Here is a 22,639-nt window from a genome sequence, read left to right on the forward strand (position 1 = left end):
CACCAGCAGGAGGAAAAGAATCAGAGTGGGGAGGGAGTGGAAGCACAGGGGTGTTAAAAAACCAGCCCTAGTCATCTGCTCTGGTAGCACAGACACACATTGCATACTAGAGGAACGGAAAAGCAAAATCCGAGACTAAGACTGCAAACAGGTTCCCACAGCCGGCTGCTTTGGGACAAAAGAAAAGCAGGTGCTTTAAATGCATTAAAGGGACAAGGGTTTAACAAGTGGACAAAATTGTCCTGGCACACTCAGCCCAGCACGCTGGGAACTTTAAGGAACTTCAGACACCCTAACCTTTGGGTGGCAAGGCAGCACCGAAGCCCCTCCCTCACAGTGACAAGCAGCCTGCCATTCATTACTCCCACCTGCGCTACAAGTGAACCGGCTGACCCACCAATCCTGCGGAGCAGCCCCACCCACAGCAACCACACAGAGGCTTCTCCCAGCATCTGGCTAACTGGGGAAGACCCAGAGGCTGGCCCCTGCCCGCCCCCGACTGACACAGCAGAGACCGGTGCAGAATCCAGAAGGCACAAAGGGGCTTTATTCTCATGGCAAACACACATTGCTCACCTGCAACCGCTGCCAGTGTCCAGGCCAACCCAAGGGTGGCCCCACCTACAGCCACTCAAGGAATTAACCCAGAGGCTGCCCCCTGCACATGGCCAAAGGGCACAGGCAGAGGAAGCCAGAGCAGAGTCTGGAAAGCATGTAAGAGCTCTGTTCTCAAGCCAAACACACACTGATCACCTGCAACCACTGCTAGTGTCCTAGGCCATCCTGACGGCCGCCCCACCTACAGCACCTCAGGGGATTAACCCAGAGGCTGCCCCATGCGCAGCTGACTGTCACAGGCAGAAAAAAACTGGTTCAGAGTCCCCGAAGCACATAGGGGATCTGTTCTCGCAGCGAACATGCGCTGATAGCCTGCAACCACCCCTAGTGTCCTAGGCCATCCCGAGGGCCACGCAGCCTATGGCAGCTGAGGGGATTAAGACAGAGGGTGCCCCCTGCAACCATCTGACAGACACAGGCAGAGGAAATGGGCACTGAGTCCTCAAAGCACGTTGGGGCTCTGTTCTCATAGCGAACATGGGCAGCTCACCTAGAGCCACCACCAGTGCCCTAGGCCATCCCAAGGGCCACCCCATCCACAGCAGCTCAGGGGAGCAACCCAGAGGCTACTCCCTGTGTGCGGTTGCTAAGCACAGGCAGCAGAGACTGGTGTGGAGTCCCAAAAGCATTAAGGGGCGCCGTTCTCATGGGAGAACACCCGCCACTTGCCTGCAACCCCTGGCCAATGCACTTGGCCATCCTGTGGGCCGCCCTGCCCATGGCAGCTTGGGGGATTGATGCAGAGGCTGCTCCCTGTGTGAAATTGAATGACACAGACAGTGGAGATGGGCAAGGAGACCAGTAAGCAGGAAGGGCTACAGAGAAATGTGCAAGAGTTAAGGGATGAATTCCAGAGGGAGGTAACACAAATGAAACAAACAAAAGAAGAATTTAAGAACAGACTGGTTGAGGTGGAAGAGACTGTTAATGGAAAAGAAATCAGAGAACAGGAACATAGAGAAGCTGAGGCAGAGAGAGGTAAAATGATCTCCAGGAATGAAGGAATATTGAGAGAACTGTGTGACCAACACAAACGGAACAATATTTACATTATAGGTATACAAGAAGAAGAAGAGAGAGAAAAAGGGACAGAAAGTGCCTTTGAAGAAATAATTGCTGAAACTTCACCAAGCTGTGGAAGAAATAGTCTCTCAGAACATGGAAGTCCACAGATCTCCCAAAACAAGGGACCAAAGTAGCAAAAGACTAAGACATATAATAATTAAAATGGCAAAGATCAAAGACAAGGACAGAGTATTAAAAGCAGCCAGAGAAAGAAAATAAATCACTTACAAAGGAAAACCCATTAGGCTAACATCAGACTTCTCAACAGAAACCTTACAGACCAGAAGAGAATGGCATTATATACTCAATGCAATGAAACAGAAGGGCCTCAAACCAAGAATACTATATCCAGCAAGTTTATCATTTAAATTTGAAGGGGGGATTAAAAAATTTCCCAGATAAGCAAAAGTTGAATGAATTTACCTCCCACAAGTATATTTTAAAGAGACTGCTCTAAATGGAAGTGTTCCTAAGGCTAGACAGATGTCACCAGAGAAAATGAAAGCATAGCAAAGGAAGTAGACCAACTAAATACTACCTAATGCAAAATAAAATCAGCTCTACACAACATCAGTCAACGGAAATACAAAAGAATACAGAATAAAACACACCTGACATATAAAGAGTGGAGGAGGAAGAATAAGAAGGGAGAGAAATAAAGATTCATCAGACTGTGTTTATAATAGCATAATAAGTGAGTTAAATTAGATGACTAGATATTAAAGAAGCTACCCTTGAATCTTTGGTAACCATGAATCTAAAGCCTGCAATGGCAATAAGTACATACGTATCAATAATCACCCCAAATGTAAATGGACTGAATGCATCAATCAAAAGACACAGAGGAATACAATGGATAATAAAGCAAGACTCATCTTTATGCTGCCTACAGGAGACTCACCTCAAACCCAAAGACATACAAAGACTAAAAGTGAATGAATGGAAAAAGATATTGCATGCAAACAAAAGGGAGGAAAAGCAGGTGTTGCAGTACTTGTATCAGATCAAATAGACTTCAAAACAAAGAAAGTAACAAGAGGGAAAGAAAGACATTACATAATGATAAAGGGGTCAGTCCAACAAGAGGACATAAACAATAAAAATATCTATGCACTCAACACAGGAGCACCGACATATGTGAAACAAATACTAAGAGAGTTAAGGAAGGAAATAGAATGCAATGCATTCATTTTAGAAGACTTCAACATACCACTCACTCCAAAGGACAGATAAACCAGACTGAAAATAAGTAAGGAGACAGAGGCACTGAGCAACACACTAGAACAGATGGACCAAACAGACATCTACAGAACTCTAAACCCAAAAGCAGCAGGATATACATTCTTCTGAAGTGAACATGGAATATTATCCAGAATAGACACCATACTAGGCCCCCAAAAGAGCGTCAGTAAATTCAAAATGATTGAAATTCTACCAATCAACTTCTCAGATCACAAAGGTATAAAACTAGAAATAAATTATACAAAGAAACAAAAAGGCTCAGAAACACATGAAGGTTTAACAAAATGCTCCTTAGTAATCAATGGATCAATGATCAAATTAAAACAGAGATCAAGCAATATATGGAGACAAATTCAAACAACAGCACAATACCCCAGCTTCTCTGGGACACAGAAAACGCAATTCTAAGACAAAAGTATATAGCAACCCAGGCCTATTGAAAGAAGGAAGAACAATCCCAAATGAATAGTCTAAACTCACAATTATTGAAACTGGAAAAGGTAGAACAAATGAGGCCTGAAGTAAGCAGAGAAGGGACATAAAAAAGATCAGAGAAGAAATAAATAAAATTGAGAAGAATAAAACAATAGAAAAAATTAATGAAACCAAGAACTGGTTCTTTGAGAAATAAACAGAATAGATAAACCCCTAGACAGACTTATAAAGAGAAAAAGAGAATCTACACACATAAACAGAATCAGAAATGAGAAAGGAAAAATCAGGACAAAAACCACAGAAATACAAAGAATTATTAGAGACTACTATGAAAATTTATGTACAAACAAAATGGATAACCTAGAAGAAATGGATAACTTTCTGGAAAAATACAACCTTCCAAGACTGACCAAGGAAGAAACAGAAAATCTAAACAGACCAGTTACCAGGAATGAAATTGAATGGGTAATCAAAAATTTACCCAAGAACAAAACCCATGGACCAGATGGATTCACCACTGAATTTTATCAGAAATTTAGAGAAGACACAATACCCATTCTCCTAAAAGTTTTCCAAAAAATAGAAGAGGAGGGAATACCTCTAAACTCATTCTATGAAGCCAGCATCACTCTCATACCAAAACCAGGCAAAGACACCACAAACAAAGGAAACTACAGACTAATATCCCTGATGAACATAGATGTAAAAATACTCAACAAAATATTAGCAAACCAAATTCAAAAATACATTGAGAGGATCATACACCATGATCAAGTGGAATTCATCTCAGGGATGCAAGGATGGTACAACAATCGAAAATCCATCAACATCATCCACTGCATCAACCAAAAGAAGGAAAAAACCACATGATCACTTCCATAGATGCTGCGAAAGCTTTCGACAAAATTCAACAACCATTCATTAAAAAAAAAAACTCTCAACAAAATGGGTATAGAGAGCAAGGACCTCAACCTAATAAAGGCCATATATGACAAACCCACAGCCAACAGTATACTTAACAGCGAGAAGCTGAAACCTTTTCCCCTAAGATCAGAACAAGACAAGGATGCCCACTCTCCCCACTTTTATTCAATGTAGTACTGGAGGTCCCAGCCACAGCAATCAGACAACACAAAGAAATAAAAAGCATCCAGATAGGTAAGGAAGAAGTCTACCTGTCACTGTTTGCAGATGACATGATATTGTACATAACAAACTGTAAAGAATCCACTCAGAAATTACTAGAACTACTATCTGAATTCAGCAAAGTTGCAGGATACAAAATTAATACACAGAAATATTTAGCAATCCTATACACTAAGGATGAACTAGCAGCAAAGAGATATCAGGAAAACAATTCCATTCACAATTGCATCAAAAAGAATAAAATACCTAGGAATAAATCTAACCAAGGAAGTGAAAGACCTATACCTTGAAAACTAGAAGAAACTCTTAAAAGAAATTAAAGAGGACTTTACTAAAAGGAGATTCATCCAATGCTCTTGGGTAGGAAGAATTAATATTGACAAAATGTCCATCCTGTCTAAAACAATCTATGAATGCAATGCTATCAAAATATCAACAGCATTCTTCAACAAACTGGAACAAATAGTTCTAAAATTCATATTGAACCACAAAAGACCCCGAATAGCCAAAGCATTCCTGAGAAGGAAGAATAAAGCAGGGGGGATCTCACTTCCCAATTTCAAGCTCTACTACAAAACCACAGTAATCAAGACAATTTGGTACTGGCACAAGAACAGTTCCATAGACCAGTGGAACAGAGTAGAGAGTCCAGATATTAACCCAAACATATATGGCCAATTAATATGAGATAAAGGAGCCATGGATATACAATGGGGAAATGAAAGCCTCTTTAACAGCTGGTGTTGGCAGAACTGGACAGCTACATGTAAGAGAATGAAAGTGGATTATTGTCTAACCCCATATACAAAAGTAAGCAGAAAATGGATAAAAGACCTGAATGTAAATCATGAAACCATAAAACTCTTAGAACAAAACATAGGCAAAAATCTCTTGGGTGTAAACATGAGCAACTTCTTCATGAACATATCTCCCTGGGTAAGGAAAACAAAAGCAAAAATGAGCAAGTGGGACTATATCGAACTAAAACGCTTCTGTACAGCAAAGGACACCATCAATAGAACAAAAAGGTACCCTACAGTATGGGAGAATATATTCATAAATGGCAGCTCCGATAAAGGGTTGACATCCAAAATATATAAAGAGCTCATGCACCTTAACAAACAAAAAGCAAATAAGCCAATTAAAAATTGGTCAGAGGATCTGAACAGACACTTCTTCAAAGAAGAAATTCAGATGGCTGACAGGCACATGAGAAGATGCTCCACATCGCTTGTCATCAGAGAAATGCAAACTAAAACCACAATGAGATATCACTTCACACTAGTTAGGATGACTAACATCCAAAAGACAATAACAAATGTTGGTGAGGATTCAGAGAAAGGGGAACCCTCCTACACAGCTGGTGGGAATGTAAACTAGTTCAACCATTGTGGAAAGCAGTATGGGAGTTCCTCAAAAAACTCAAAATAGAAATACCATTTGACCCAGGAATTTCACTCCTAGAAATTTACCCTAAGAATGCAGGATCCCAGTTTCAAAAAGACATATGCACCCCTATGTTTATCACAGCAGTATTTACAACAGCCAAGAAATGGAAGCAACCTAAGTGTCCATCAGTAGATGAATGGATAAAGAAGACGTGGTATATATACACACAATGGAATATTATTCAGCCATAAGAAGAAAATAAATCCTACCATTTGCAACAACATGGATGGAGCTAGAGGGTATTATGCTCAGTGAAATAAATCAGGCAGACAAAGACAAGTATCAAATGATTTCACTCATCTGTGGAATATAAGAACAAAGTAAAAACTGAAGGAACAAAACAGCAGCAGACTCAGAAACCAAGAATGGACTAACAGTTACCAGAGGGAAAGAGACTGGGGAGGATTGGTGGGAAGGGAGAGATAAGTGGGAAAAAGGGTCATTATGATTAGCATACACACAATGTAGGGGGTGTGCATACAGAAGGCAGTATAACACAGAGAAGACAAGTAGTGACTCTATAGCATCTTACTTCGCTGATGGACAGTGACTGTAATGGGGTATGTGGTCATTGAGGGGAGTCTAGTAACCATAATGTTGCTTAAGTAGTTGTACATTAATGATAGCAAAATTTAAAAAAAAGGACATACATCTTGAGGTTACTGGAACTGAGTAGTCCGATGTTGGCAGCCGCGCTCAGAAAATAGCGCCCAATGCAGGGCAGCCGGAAGGCCCCGAACTTCCTAATGACAAATCATCCCACACCACTAAACTACATGCTAATTGCGCCTTGGCATAAGGACCAATGAGACCCACCAAATGGTTATGCTAATAAGGCATATGGAGCCGCACCAACCAGGTCAGAGCATGAGAACTATATAAGCAAGCCTCTCCTTCCCCTCTGGGTCCTGCCCAACTCATTTGTTTCACAAAGAGCTGAAGAATAAAGCTTTCTGCAGAAGAATCCTGCTGTTGTTGCAGGCTGTTCTTGCCGGCGAGGACAGGGCACGCGACAAGTGGTGCCGAATCCCGGGAACCAGAACATCACCGGCACAGGGAGGACCCTTCAGACATCTGGAGAGAATTCAGAACTGCAGGTCAGAAGAAAGCCCGGAGGGGTAAGTTCTGAGAGGCCCCTGCCTTTTAGGATGATGGTTGATGGTTCTCTGTAAATAAGGAGGCACCATGGGGAATGCACCGTCATTAGTCACGGCGCTGCAGACAGCTCTCAAAGAGCGAAACTTGAAGGTCTCCAGCAAAGTCTTAGGATCTTTTGTGAAGGAGATAGACCGTGTGGCCCCCTGGTTCATTTGTTCAGGGTCCCTCTCAATCCCGAGCTGGGACAAACTGGGGAAAGATCTTGATAGAGAGGAGGAGGAGGGTAGCCTGAGGGGAGGCACCAGGCCCCTCTGGAAACTGATTAGAGCTTGTCTGCAAGATGAGAGATGTGAAAAGGTAATAAAAGAAGGTCAGAGAGCATTGACAGATATCCAAGAGAGCATGTCAGAAACGGAACGGGAAACAGAGAGCGCGCGCGGCCGAAAAAAGGCCACAAAAACGAAGGTAAAGAAACCTCAGAGTGAGGGAGAAAGCCCGCCTAGGGCAAAAGCGAAAGAGCCCCGAGAAGCGAGTGACGATCGCCTCGGAGAAAATAGTAAATACCCCTGGAAAGAGTTGAGGGACCTCCAACTCTCCAATAGGGAATCTGAGGAGGAATTAACGTCCGCAGAGGAAGGGGAAGAAAATAAAACCGCAGAGTGTAGAAGTAAGGGAACCAGCAAAGTTGAAAAGCGGACCAAGGAAAAAATGAAAGCAGGGTGTCCCCCGACGCCCTTTGCCCCGCCACCTTACGTGAGTGGCGCACTCTCCTTTTGCCACCCAGATACTCTTCAGGCAATTAGACAAATGTTTCCTGTATTTGAGGATAATGGCGTACGCTCTCACCAGCCCCTGAGCCATAAACAAGTTAAGGAGTTAGCAGAATCCATTCGGGCTTATGGAGTCAGTGCTAACTATACCATAGCACAAGTTGAGAGATTAACAGAGACAGCCATGACACCCGCAGACTGGCAATATGTAACTAAGGCATGCCTTTCTAGTATGGGGCAATACATAGAATGGAAGGCATTGTGGCATGATATCAGCATGACCCAGGCACGCGCAAACGCGGCCGAAGGACAGCCTGCGTGGTCATATGATATGCTGACGGGCCAAGGACAGTGGGTAGCTGACCAGACCGCCTTCCCCTTACAGGTATACGCACAAATAAACACGTGCGCCGCCAAGGCATGGAAAGCCCTCACCAACAAAGGAGAAGTATCAGGCAATTTGACAAAAATTATTCAGGGGCTGAGCGAGCCATTTTCTGACTTTGTCGCTCGTATGATGGAGGCCGCAGGCAGAATATTTGGAGATCAGGAACAAGCAATGCCCCTAGTGGAGCAATTAGTATTTGAACAATGTACCAAGGAATGCAGACAGGCGATAACACCCTGGAAACAAAAAGGGATACATGCCTGGTTGAAAGCCTGTAGAGAAATAGGAGGGCCACTCACCAATGCGGGCCTAGCCGCAGCCATATTACAGAGCCACAAACAGCCAGGATCACTAACAGAAGTATCAAATGCTTTCAATGCGGGAAATTAGGACATATAAAGAGAGAGTGTAGGAGCCAAGCTTCAGAACAAACAACCCAAAAGACCCCTGAGTTGTGCCCTAAGTGTAAGAAAGGCAGGCATTGGGCTAATGAGTCCCGGTCTATTAAAGATATAGAAGGGAAACCCTTAGAACTGCCAAAAAACACCCAGAGGGGCCCCCGTCACCAGGGCCCGCAAATATATGGGGCAACCAGCACGCAAGTGTCATTCGGGAACAACCAGGCCCCCCAAGGAGAGCCACTTCAGGTTCCGCGGGATTGGACATCCGTGCCACCACCAGAATAGTGTTGACTCCACAGATGGGAGTTCAGCCTATCCCTTCAGACTTTAAAGGCCCCCTACCACCAAATACCATTGGGTTACTCCTAGGGCGCTCTTCTGCTGCATTGAAAGGCCTGGTAGTTCATCCCGGAGTTATAGATCAAGATTATGAAGGACAGGTAAAAATCATGTGTTCGGCTCCCAGAGGAATCTATCCTATATCCCCGGGAGACCACATAGCCCAGCTCTTAGTTTTACCTAGTCTCCACGCCAATTATCCTGCTACCAACACAGAGAGGGGAGAAAGGGGCTTCGGCTCCTCTGACTGGGATTCAGCCTTCATAGTATTAGATTTAGCAGACAGACCAAAATTAACTCTTCAAATAGAGGGAAAGAGCTTTGAGGGAATCCTAGACACTGGAGCAGATAAAAGTATTATCTCTGCAACCTGGTGGCCCTCCAAGTGGCCTGTGACCCAATCCTCACATTCATTACAAGGTTTAGGATATGAGTCAAGCCCTTCAATTAGTGCCAAACCATTGAAATGGCGAGCCCCTGAAGGACAAGAGGGTACAGTCACCCCTTATGTACTCCCTCTACCGGTCAATTTATGGGAGAGGGATGTCATGAGAGACTTAGGCCTCAAACTCATTAATGAATACTCCACCCCCGCCCAAGGCATGATGATGGACATGGGATACATCCCTGGCAAGGGGCTGGGGAAACACCAACAGGGACGCATAGAGCCCATCCTGCCCAAAGTAAAGAATGACCGTCACGGCCTGGGTTTTTCATAGGGGCCATTGAAGATGCCATGCCCATACCTTGGCTCACAGAGGAGGCCATATGGGTTCCTCAGTGGCCCCTATCCTCTGAAAAATTAGAAGCAGCTCATTGCTTAGTGCAAGAGCAGCTCCAAGTGGGACACCTAGAACCCTCTGTGTCCCCATGGAACACACCCATATTTGTAATCAGGAAAAAGTCAGGATCATGGAGGTTGCTTCATGATCTGAGAGCAGTAAATGCTCAAATGAGAATGCTTGGACCCGTACAACGGGGACTGCCACTCCTCTCTGCTTTACCCAAAGAATGGAAAGTGCTCATAATAGATATTAAAGATTGTTTCTTTTCTATACCTCTAAGCTCCAAGGACAGGGAAAGATTTGCTTTTACTTTGCCAGCTATTAACCATGAACAACCTGATGCCAGATTTCAGTGGAAGGTCCTCCCTCAAGGAATGGCAAATAGCCCCACCATATGTCAACTGTACGTTCAGCGAGCGCTAGACCCAATTCGTAAGACCTATCCCACGCTAAAGATCATCCATTACATGGATGACATCCTTCTTTGCTCCCCACAACCAGCGGAAATAGAAGAAGCATATATAGATCTCACTAGATCCCTAGAAAATTGGAGACTGAATATAGCAAGCGAGAAGGTCCAAAAATCTAGTGTTAGCAAATTCCTAGGAGCAACCATTTACACAGATGTAATTTGCCCCCTAAAGCTTGAGATAAGACATAATCAATTGCGAAATTTGAATGACTTCCAAAAACTCCTAGGGGATATTAATTGGTTGCGCCCATACTTAAAGATACCCACCACTGAATTGACTCCACTATTTAAAACCCTAGAAGGAGACCCACAACTAACGTCACCGCGCTCCCTCACACCTGAGGCATTACAAGCCATTCGCAAAGTAGAACAGGCTTTGATGACAGCACAATTAAATAGAGTGCAATTGAATGAACCCTTTGAGTTGTGTGTCCTTCCCACCCCAGAGCTGCCAACAGCAGTCTTATGGCAGCACGGCCCACTGATCTGGATTCATCCCCAAGCCTCTCAGGCTAGGACAATAGAGTACTATCCAGCAGCCGTGGCCAAACTTGCTTTGAGAGGAGTAAAAACCTCCATGACACATTTCGGAGAGGCTCCAGCTAAAATTATAACCCCTTACAGCGTAGAACAGATACAAGTATTATGTGCTATGAACGATGATTGGGCCATACTTGCTTACAGTTTATCAGGAACCTTTGATAATCATTTCCCTAAACATCCCCTCATCAACTTCACCAAAAATCATCTCCTAGTATTCCCTCGGGTCACTAGCCTAACCCCGCTGCCTCATGGAAAAACAGTTTACACGGACGGGTCTAAGACAGGCACAGGTGCCTATGTCCATGATGGCAAAGTTGTGACAAAAGGCTACACGCCTGACACTCCACAAATAGTGGAATGTCGCTTAGTCTTAGAGGTCCTACAAATCTTTCCTGAACCTTTAAATATTGTGTCTGACTCCTGTTATGTAGTTAATGCAGTCAAATCTCTAGAAGTGGCCGGGCTAATCAAAGCGTCCAGCCCAGTAGCCACTTTGTTCAAACAGATACAATCAGCACTACTTCATAGACAATCTCCTTTGTATATAACTCATATCAGAGCACATTCAGGCCTTCCTGGGCCTATTACCCAAGGCAACCACCTGGCAGACCTCGCAACCAGAAATATAGCTTTTCCCCTGCTAGACCCTATCACCACAGCTTCAAAATTCCACACACAATTTCATGTCACTGCCGAAACGCTGCGCAAGCGGTTTAGCATAACCAGGGCCGAAGCTAGGAACATTGTCCTTAGCTGCCAACATTGCTGCAGCTTCCTTCCCACACCTCATGTTGGGATCAACCCCAGAGGTATTAGGCCTTTACAAGTCTGGCAAATGGATGTGACGCATTTTTCACCTTTTGGGAAACTTAAATACGTACACGTATCCGTGGATACTTGTTCAGGAGTCATCTTTGCCTCCCCATTGTCAGGAGAGAAAGCTTCCCATGTCATCCAGCACTGCCTTGAGGCTTGGAGCGCATGGGGGTTACCACAGATTCTGAAAACAGACAATGGCCCAGCCTATACCTCTACAAAATTTGCTCAATTTTGTCATCACATGGGGATAAAACATATCACTGGCCTTCCCTACAACCCACAGGGTCAAGGGATTGTGGAACGCGCGAACCGCACGCTCAAATACTATTTACTTAAACAAAAAGGGGGAATTGAAGATATACCCCCCACACCAAAAACTGCCATAGCCCTAGCACTTTTCACTATACATTTTTTGAATCTGGATGCTCAAGGCCATACAGCAGCAGATCGCCATAATCAGTGGCCAAAAGACCCACAAGAACTAGTAAAATGGAAGGACGTGTTATCTAACCAATGGAAGGGCCCGGATCCAATCATAATCAGATCCAGGGGAGCTGTGTGTGTTTTCCCCCAGGGTGAAGAAAATCCCTTCTGGATCCCGGAGCGCCTAACGAGGAAAGTCCTAAACAAAGGAGATGACTTCGCTGTACCTCCTGACCCTGCTCCTGACACTGGAGACCCCGACTCAGGGAGTATTGAGATGGGGAATCCTGTCTGCCTTTCCTAAGCCTATGCCTGTCCATTTCAATGCAGCCGTTTTTCCCCGCTTTTTCACCACCAACTCTAGTATGAACTTGCCCTACCTAGTTAAAGACACCCTAGTAGCTCCCCTGGGAGAAAACCGATCCTTCGTAACTAATGGGTCATTATGCTTCACCACTCAGAATCTAGCTGGCTGTATCTCCCTGAAACGGAGGAAATACGGATGGTTCAGTGACATAATTCTAGAGGCCAGTAGCCTCCCCGTTATGTCAGCTAAATTTGAAGGGCCTAATAAGGAAGGGAGCCCGTCCTATAAGAACATGACTATCCACCAGATGGTTCTCTGGATCAATGGCACATTTGTACACTCTCCCAGGAACAATTCCACCGACAGGCCTCGTCAACCCAAATATGCCTCCCATTGTGTGGGCGACTATGAGGGAGAGCTGTGGCCCTGGACTGACTGTCAGTCAACTGTAGTAACGTGGGCAAATGAGAGGCAGGAGTTTACCATCTCCCCAGATATGGAGGGACGGCCAGCCAATGAGGCTTGGTGGCCAGTAAAGGTGCTCGAAGGCGAGTTTCGTCAGCAGCTGAGCATGAACCCCTTCCATAAATGGATGCTGTGTGGAGTCAATGGCTCGTGTACCGACCTCTCCCCCTTTTCTGCCCTCCAGGGTGGGGGAATCGGTGTAAAAAATATCACCTTTTGGTGCGAGAATAACCACATGCGCGCACACTGGAACATGATCATGACCCATAACAACGAGAACTACACGTGTTCAGCAAAATCAGGTCCAGAGTCACCTAATTCCCTTTTTCCACCTTCTCCAGTATGCGTATACCCCCCATTTCTGTTTATCTTATCCAATAGTAGCTTTGACTCCTGCTCCAATGAAACCTGCTTTCTGTCTCAGTGTTGGGATGCGCGTAACTTTACCAATGCTTTGGTAGTCCGCATCCCCCGTTGGGTCCCTGTTCCCGTAGACGCCCCTAACACCATGACTCTGTTTCGAGAAAGGCGCGATTTCGGCGTTACAGCCGCCATAGTGCTCCTGATCTCCACGACCGCGGTCGCAGCCACCGCCGCTGGTATAGCTTTAGACACCTCCATCAAATCGGCTACAGAGCTCAATAACCTTGCAGCCTCAGTAGCTTCTGCCCTGGACCAACAGTCCACACTTGATGGCAAACTGAAAGGAGGAATAATGATCCTCAATCAACGCATAGATCTCGTGGAGGAACAAATAGAGGTGCTCTGGCAAATGGCCCAATTGAGATGTGAGCGGAAATATCGTGCCCTCTGCATCACTAGCATTCAATATAAAAATTTTACACGGGCAGCTAATCTGTCACGAGACCTGTCCCAGTATCTTTCAGGAAACTGGTCCCAAGACTTCGATGGGACACTAGAAGAGCTGCGGCGAGAAATTATCCACATCAACTCCACCCGTCTAGATATCTCCGTAGCGGAAGGACTCTCTTCCTGGTTCCTCAGAGCTCTCTCTCACGTCAAGGAGTGGGCGGGCATGGCTGGGATGGGCATGTTCCTGCTTGGAGGTCTCATGCTCTTACTCTGGTTGTTATGCAGACTCCGCAACCAACATAAGCAGGACAAGGTGATCCTTGCTCAAGCCCTAATGGCGATAGACGTTGGCGCCTCTCCCCAAGTGTGGCTCAACATGCTTAAGAAGGAAGCTCGGCTTTAGCTTGAGGTAGCTCTTGCACCCTGAGCCCATGTGGCACTGCACCAGGCCCGAGTACCTCAATGCTTAATCACAGCTTTCTTTAAGAAGCTCATGGTGCAAGAGGGTTGAGAAAAAAGGTCCAAACCCTTTGTACCAAGCGGTCCCAACGCCAGCCAGAGGATGCGAGGCAAAGCACTGCAAGAGGTCTTGGACCCCTCTGAGAGGCATACCTGACTGCATAGGGGTAGATGCCCAGAACCCCTCTCCAAAAAGGAGGCATCAGGAAGTATGATGGAGGTCAGGCCTCTGTCTCCGCCTCTGCTGGCAAGTTCCGCCTTGAGCTTCTGTTAGACAAAAAAGGGGGAGATGTTGGCAGCCGCGCTCAGAAAATAGCGCCCAATGCAGGGCAGCCGGAAGGCCCCGAACTTCCTAATGACAAATCATCCCACACCACTAAACTACATGCTAATTGCGCCTTGGCATAAGGACCAATGAGACCCACCAAATGGTTATGCTAATAAGGCATATGGAGCCGCACCAACCAGGTCAGAGCATGAGAACTATATAAGCAAGCCTCTCCTTCCCCTCTGGGTCCTGCCCAACTCATTTGTTTCACAAAGAGCTGAAGAATAAAGCTTTCTGCAGAAGAATCCTGCTGTTGTTGCAGGCTGTTCTTGCCGGCGAGGACAGGGCACGCGACAGTCCAATCTCAGTAGTGAAGTATTTCTGAGGAAACATAGTCCAGAGCAATAAATAATTAAAAATTAAAGTCCAATATATGCTTTATTTTCTTAAAAAACATTAAAATTGATATAACACATAAATCTCAGTAATATTTCTATTAATCCCTCCTTTTCTATTGTCCCTGTCTTTGCTGTGATTCTGTCCCTCAATTTGAATCTCCCAAATACTTTTTTCTTTTTTTTCTCTCTACCTACCTATATACGTTTTCCTTTTTTCTTCCAATTTTTATTACTGCCTTCTCTGCTATGACTCCAACTTCTTGCTTTGAAGGAAAATCTAAAAAACTAGCTAGAAAACAAAATATAATGTTAAAGGAAATTTATTCTGCAATTAGGCTAAAATTTTGTAGTCATTCTCAATGTCTTTTTTGTCTCCCTTATCATACAGAAAATTATTGGATAAATCTTGTTATCATTACTTAAAAGATTTTAAATATTTATTAAACTTAGAATAATTGTAGAATTACATGAAAGTTGCAAAATCAGTTAAGAGATTTCTTGTATATCCCTTCTCCTATTTCCCAGTGTTGAAATCGTATTGTCATGGCAATGACAAAATCAAAACCAAAAATCATCATTGCAACAATGTTATTAGCCAGACTACAGACTTTATATGGATTTCACCAGATAGTCATCATTTCTCCTTAAGTTTCTTAGGTCTGCGAGAGTTTTTCAGTCTTTGTTTTTCATGTCCTTGAGGAGCACTCATCAGATATGTTACCAAATACTCCTTCATTTGGGTTTGTCTTTCATTTACTCATTAGACTGGGGTTCTGGGTTCTGGGGAAGATCACCACAGCAGTGAGGTTACTCTCTCATTAAATCAAATTCGGATGAAGGAACATGTGATACTTTTCAAGTGTATCTAGAGTCAAATCTCTTCATCTCATTTCTGTTGCTATCATGACTTTTGTCTGGGTTACCACAGTCTTTCTCCCAAATCATTACAATATCCACCTAATGGTCTTGTGTGTATGTATATGCTTACATATGTGTTTTTGCATGCCAGTCTCTGTGTGCATGTGTGTTTCTGTGTGTTTTTTTACAAGTTATCTTTGTAAACATTTGGGAAAGAAGAATAAAGATACTATTTTAATTTGAATGCCCAAATAATTCTAATGAAAATGATATAGAACATTCAGAAATAAATTAATGTAGACAATCTAATCTGGTTTTAAGCCAGGGTGAGTAGACTATGATGTACAGTTTTAGTAATTTTTTTAATGTCATGAAAGATGCTCCTCTTTCCTATAGGCACTAACATAAAATAAAACCCACAATGTGCTATTTTTAAGATTGATTTTAAATAAAAAAAGCCTCCCTAATGAAATTATGTTAGGTTTATGACATCATCTCGGAAAATATAAGAAAAGATGGTGTTCTCAATTAGGTAGATTGCTCAGAATGACTTGGCTTTTTAAATGACATTACAAATTAAAGCTAACTGACACTTAGGAAATGACACTGCATGATCTTTAAATATAGTCATAATTTGATTGATATTTAATCCCAGAATAGTGTTTTGTGAGCAATCTGAGGAAAGCTTATAAAACAATTTTAAAATGTAAACTGAAATACAAAGTGCGGAAAAAGTGCAAAATAATAAGGACACAGTTGACCAATTTGGATTGCCACTTAAAATCCTCATCCTCCCCTCCCTTTTCCAGTGCAAGCTGAAAGAGCAGGCTGCCAGAGTATGATGCAGAATCATTTTCATCTCCTCATTTTATTTCTATTGCCAGTTATCCTTAATTATCGAAAACTTTTTTCAGTGTGCAATGGATGCTGAAATGTTAGTATGCTGATTAAATGGGAATTCTAGATTGAGCAATAGATTCTGATAAGCACTGGCTTGTTATAGTTCTGAAATTTCAAGTATTCCTTCCTCTATTAACTTCAAATTCATAGTGCATAAAACATTTACTCAGAATTAATAACTATTATTTTTTAATGCTAAAGAGCCCTCACAAAATGACTTAAATGATAAAAATGTAAGAATTATTTAAATTGGCTTCCAAGAAGGACAGAGGAATTAAGTTTACCCTCATGTGAAAGAAGCAGCCCTTTAGAAGGAAGCACAATCCTTCACACGGTGCCACTAAATCCTTTGTTAGTACTCCCTCACTACAGAAATGTGTCCTATACATATTCCAGTAAACTGGCCTCAGCTGATAAAAGCTTTGATGAATAGTCAACCTGTACATAGAGCATCCTGAAGATTAAAGATTATAATGTAGATGTGAATACACATGGTTGTCTCTGCTTACACTTAAAGTCTGACTAAACATTTCCATAATGTCCTTTTCTGTATGACATCTGATTAGTAGTAGCCACAAGACACATTATGCTTTAGATTTGGAAGGTCTAGTGCATGTGTATCTCTATGGTAATGGCCACCATTTCTTCTGGCAGCCACCCTCAGCATCAAGGTCAGAGGCAATGCCGATTCCAGCATCAACTAAGTTCAAAATTTTATTGAAGTATATCTAACTCAAAAGCAGATCTGAAATCTCATATAATAAATCATATGTCAGGTATTGCTGAGACTGTAGGTATGCCTAATCCTGAGACAAAATTTCTATCTGTGGACTTGTGAAACCTAGAAAACAAGTTGTTTGCTTCCAAGATACAATGATAGGACAAGCATAGGATAGACTTTTCCATTCTGAAGGTGAGAAAACAGAAGAACTGAAGAAGTAGTCACTATTCTAGTGTGAATTTGCAGCCCAGTAGGCAAAAATCTATTTGAATTCATGACCTAAAATAACCCTCTGCAGTTTGATACCCTGTCCCCTGGTCCTGTTGAGGTGGCAGTACTACCATACTGCACAGCAGGCACTGCCCCAGGCCTCTGCGTCCATCACTCTTCTCTGCTGGTGACTTTCCTTCATTTTGCCCCATCTTTGCTCCTTTCAGTCCAAGCTGGCAGAGCTTCTGCAGGTATAAAATTCTCAAAAGCTCTCTGGTCTCCCCTATAATGTACTAGAGTTCAAGCCATCAGACAAGAGAGTCTTCCACAGATCTTTCTGAATGACTGCATCACTATTTCCAGCTTCTGCTGAACAGGTTGATTGGATGCATGAGTCACACACGAAATCTCTTCAGAAAAAGTTGTCCAGCTACATACATTCTTGGCCCTTTTTTCAAAGTATTCTGTCTAGATAGGCTAAGAATTTTCCAAATCAACAAATGCTGGTTCTTTCTTGTTTACAATTCCTTCTTTAACTTTTTCCTCTCATATTTTACTACAAGCAGTAAGGAAAAACAAGTTTCACCTTCCATGCTTTTCTTGGAAATTCCCTCAGCTAAATATATATCAAAGTACATTGTTACAATTTCTACCTTTCAGCAAAGAGAAGACAATTCAGCCAAGTTCTCTGCACCTTACAAGGATCACCTTTCTTCATGTGTCCAATAATTCTAATAATAATTGAGATTCCTCAGTTCCTCCTCAGACTTCACCAGAAGTATCTTTAATGTTCATATTTATAGTAACACTCCACTCATGACATTTTATGTATTCTCTAGGACAGTAAAAGCTTTCTTTACTGATCTTGTCTGTTGTTTTTGAGTTCTCTTCACAATTCCCTATAATGCCCATAATTCTGCCAACTGTTTCTTCGAGGCAATCTAGACTTTTTTCTATCAAATGCATCAAGATTCTTCTACTACCCTTACCCAATTTGAAGCTGCTTCCACATTTTTGGTATTGCTCGGAGACACACTTCACTTTCTTCTATTAAACTCTGGATTAGCTGTAGAGGGCTACCCTAACAAAACACCACAAACTAGATGGCTTAAAAATACAGAATTTTGTTGTCTCACAGCTCTGGAAGCCAGCAAGTCCATGCTCCCTCTGTATCTCAGAGGGGAGAACCCTCCCTTGCCACTTCTTAGCTTCTGGCAGAAACGATCAACTGATATATCTTGACTTGTAGATACATGAGTCTAACCTCTGCCTCTGTCATCAATGCCCTCTCCCTGTGTGTCTGTCTGTGTTCTAAGTTTCCTATTCTTTTGACAGTAATCATATTGTATTAGGACCTACTTTATGAAATCATTTTAATTTGATTAAATCTATAATGACTCTTTCCAAATAAAATAATTCAAAGATACTGGAGTTTAGGATTCTAACATATCTTTTCTTTTTAGCACACAATTCAACCCATAACAGTGTTCTACTAAATAAACAAAATAAAACAAAAAAATCAAATTAAATTAAGATGTACCTAGATTCTACTGCCTTTCTGTTCCCACTTTCATTTCTCTCTTGGTTTAAATTCCATCTTCTATAAACCGCAGTGGTACTGGAAGTGTTGTCTAAAGACCCTCTATTTCATCATTGCAAGATCTCCGTATCAAGAATGCCTGAAGTGCAAGGCCTTCATACAAGAACACAGCACAGCAAAGAGAAAAGTAAGTCGACCGTGATTTCCGGCCTGTGACACATTTTGATTCAACCATGTAGTTTTCCCCCAACATATATAAAGTTTTTCTTTTCTCTCTTTTGCTACCAGAGTGAAATCTTTAGTACAGGAGATCTATAAACATCTCTTCAATTTGAATAAAACACATCTTTCCTCTTGGAAGGTGGTGGGCATTCTGCAAATCTACCTAGACTACAGATTATATGCCAATATAAAAATGCATTTTAAGTAAAAAATAGAGTAAATTGATTTCATAGGACCTTTGGAAGCAGTTATTCATGTCCCCAACAATTGATATATTTGTCTTATTCACAGAAGCACTGAATCCCAAAAGAAGGTAAATTGTAGTTTTACAGAGTGATACTGAAAAGGTAGAAATCCATTTCCCACTCTTAAACATCAGATTTACAATTTTGGGGGACTGATTTTATAAATTCTCCTAAAATACATGAAGCTCACTTTCAGAGATGGACAAGTGTAGTTTTCATTTTTACTCCCCACCTTTGTCTTTTTTCTTTCTTCTCATGCAATTCACTTTCAGCAACTACAAGTGTTTGCAGACACCTCTCAGGCTTATGTCGTGCTGAGCTAAAACTCTCCAAGTTTATCTCTGCCTTCATTCCCAATACCACCATGATCAAATTGCACAGTATTTCATCTTCTAGCCTTTTCACGATGTCGAAATTTTCCAGTTGATGCTTAAGTCTCTCCAAAAAGGCAAATTTATCAGTAATAGTTTTCTTTCTACCTTCACTCTTTTTGTTCTTGTTGTTCATTTAGAGGGAGCACACAACGACTTGATAAATTAAAGCCGTTATTTTAGCAATGGGAACCATAACCAGTCATCATCAGTTTTAAAAAATTAATTTTTGGCCTGTGTCTTAAATGCTAACAAACGCATAAAAATAAATACCACTCTATGTCTAGTATTTTACACTTTTTTTCTTAAATATTTCTTCTACAATGAATTTATTAAGTCATGCCTCTTTCAGATATTATTCTAATTCACACTGATGATCTCTTACAATGCTCTCTTTCTGGAAGTCAGTTATTCTGAGTTTAGAGAATTTACAAATTTCAAGTGGAACATTTCATCAACATGTGAAACCAAATAAAGCAACTTTAATGCTATAGCAATTTTTATTTGATCTCTAATTGGAAAATATTAAATCTATTCTTAAATAGCACACTGTTAAAGTATTATTTAAGGGGAAAGGTGCCCCAAGAGAAACTGTTCTTAGAGTAATTTTAGCCTCAATTAAAAAAACCCGAAAACCAGTTCTTCCCTCATGGTATTTAAATGCTGGGTTTTTTATATGCACATGTTTCTTATTGTATAAAATAAAACATTCAGAATTTCAGTTTTTTTTTAGGAGTTTTCTATTAATCCTTATGACTTGACTAGCCATAAAAATTCAACATTTTCAACTCGAAATCCCAAAGTGATTTAAGTGTTTTAAATTTAATCTACACAAAAATTATTTCCAATCTCAGGTCATTTTGGCATAATATAATGAGACTGTGTCACAAAGTTGTCCCTATTAATCAAGAGTAGATGAAAATCTTAATAATTGAATGGCAGAAGGCTGGTAGTTTTTAATAAAATGGTAAGGGAATAGTGGTTACATTTTTAGTGATCATAAACTATTTCTAAATATGTTTTCATGATTTGTTCAATGACTTTAAAAAGCTCCTTTAACTGTTTATAGCCACCCTCTACATCTTATTGTGATGTTAGAGATTGATCATATAGCTGTATTTCTAAATTTATCATCTACATAATTATTATCTATATTCATTATCTGCATTTATTATTCTACATAAAATTATCATATAAACCAGATTTTTTTATTTTGAATACTTGATATTTGTTCATTAAAATACATCAATCCTTTTTATAAGTTCTACTAATTTTATATTGTTTTATAGCTAGTTCTATGAATGAGTTCTATTTCCCTAATTTTCATGTTCAAACTGTCATATTTGGACTCACACCCCACACCAAGCACTTAGTGCTTGATGTGAATCCAAACTCACTGAGAATCTTGAACTTTTTGATTTGAACTCTTTGAACATTTATTTATTCAAAAAAAGTTTATTAGACATTGTACAATCAGCAATTTGCTCATTTTTTTAGAAAATGTAAAATATATGAAAGATTACAATTACCTTAAGTACTTACATCTTGCTCGTAAGATCAGTTTTTGCTGAAATACGGCATCAGCAACAGATATAATTGATTCTATATTATGTTAACAACATGCAGTTGGCATTTGAAGATTTGAAAACTTTAAATAATGAAATTAACAAAAAATAGTCTTACAGATGTTGTTTCTTGAATTTTACTTTAAAAAACATTTACACTTAAAAATGGGAACTGGAAGTCATCGAGAGAGTCAAAGATTAACATAAAAATTCTCTGTGGGGAATTATTTTAAAGAATGGTAGAATAAAAGGATAATGATAAATTAATTGTACTATAGTGACACATAAGGCCAGGTTGCAGAGAACTCTGAAAAACAAATGAATCACCTGGATTTGGTCTGCTTTCTTAAGGGCAATCAATAACTTGGTATGTCATCTATACATTTGATTTTGTTCATTTACATAAAAATCTGTTAATGTTTGATGTCTAATTTTTCACAAAATGAATGGAAATAATGAATGGACTTGGAAAATCAATGAAAAATGGATAAATGCATCACTGATTTTCAAAAGTATACAAAAGATGAACTAAAAAAATACATGACATCATAGGCCAGAAGATAGCAAACCTTTTCTAAAAACGGTCAAACAGTAAATATTTTAGCTTTTATAGGTCATTCTCTACTAGTCAACTCTGTCACTGTAGCACAAATACAGCCATAGACAATATAATAATTATCAGCATTGCTGTATTCTAATAAGGCTTAATTAAAACAAAACAAAACAGGTGGCAGACAGGATTTGGCCCATGGACCATAGCTTGCACACCTGCTGGAGGCAAAAAGATCATGCATTTTTAGCACATCAATGCTCATTAAGTACAGTAAGTCCAAAAGTTACTCCAGAAAACTTAATTTAGAAAGATTCAGTAGTTCCTTACAAATCTCAGTGGCAATTTCTTAAGCCCCAAAGCATTTGAATTGAAAATATACCCATTAATCAATGATTAGATAAGACAAATTGGGAAACAGGAGTTTACTTAGAAAAGGATCTAGTCTTCTAATGTTTGGATGCTAGGATGATTGGTACAACAGTATACTATTTTCCATGCCAGTATGCTGAGAAGGTCTGTTAAATGAACCAAGTACCCATGATTAAACACCTATCAGGAGATAATGCCCCACATTCCTAAGGTTAATGTGTATTCTTTAGGTGTAAGACTGTTAAAAATATGAAATTGAAATGTTAAATCTTTAAATTAGGTATAGATCCACTAGTAATACATTTCAAATGTAAGTTCAACACTAAACTCAAAGGAAAGTGATGTGAATCAATGATCTATTGTCACAGTTGTGGTCAGTAAA

General features: G+C 41.1%; 1 protein-coding gene across 1 annotated transcript; it reads left to right on the top strand.

Annotated features, from left to right (window-relative positions):
* The first annotated feature begins 6,644 nt into the window (after positions 1–6,644).
* On the top strand, positions 6,645–14,599 carry LOC140843392 (uncharacterized). The gene is made up of 2 exons (XM_073212715.1): positions 6,645–7,073; positions 12,145–14,599. Exon 2 carries the CDS (start codon positions 12,206–12,208, stop codon positions 13,979–13,981), a length of 1,776 nt encoding a protein of 591 aa, XP_073068816.1. The 5' UTR covers positions 6,645–7,073; positions 12,145–12,205; the 3' UTR covers positions 13,982–14,599.
* Positions 14,600–22,639: the final 8,040 nt, after the last annotated feature.

This window comes from Manis javanica, chromosome 9 (assembly GCF_040802235.1).
Source record: "Manis javanica isolate MJ-LG chromosome 9, MJ_LKY, whole genome shotgun sequence".
Taxonomy (NCBI): Eukaryota; Metazoa; Chordata; class Mammalia; order Pholidota; family Manidae; genus Manis; species Manis javanica.

Bases quoted from the DNA above. Each gene is read 5' to 3' on its own strand.
- LOC140843392 (XM_073212715.1), top strand. From the start codon at position 12,206: ATGACTTCGCTGTACCTCCTGACCCTGCTCCTGACACTGGAGACCCCG.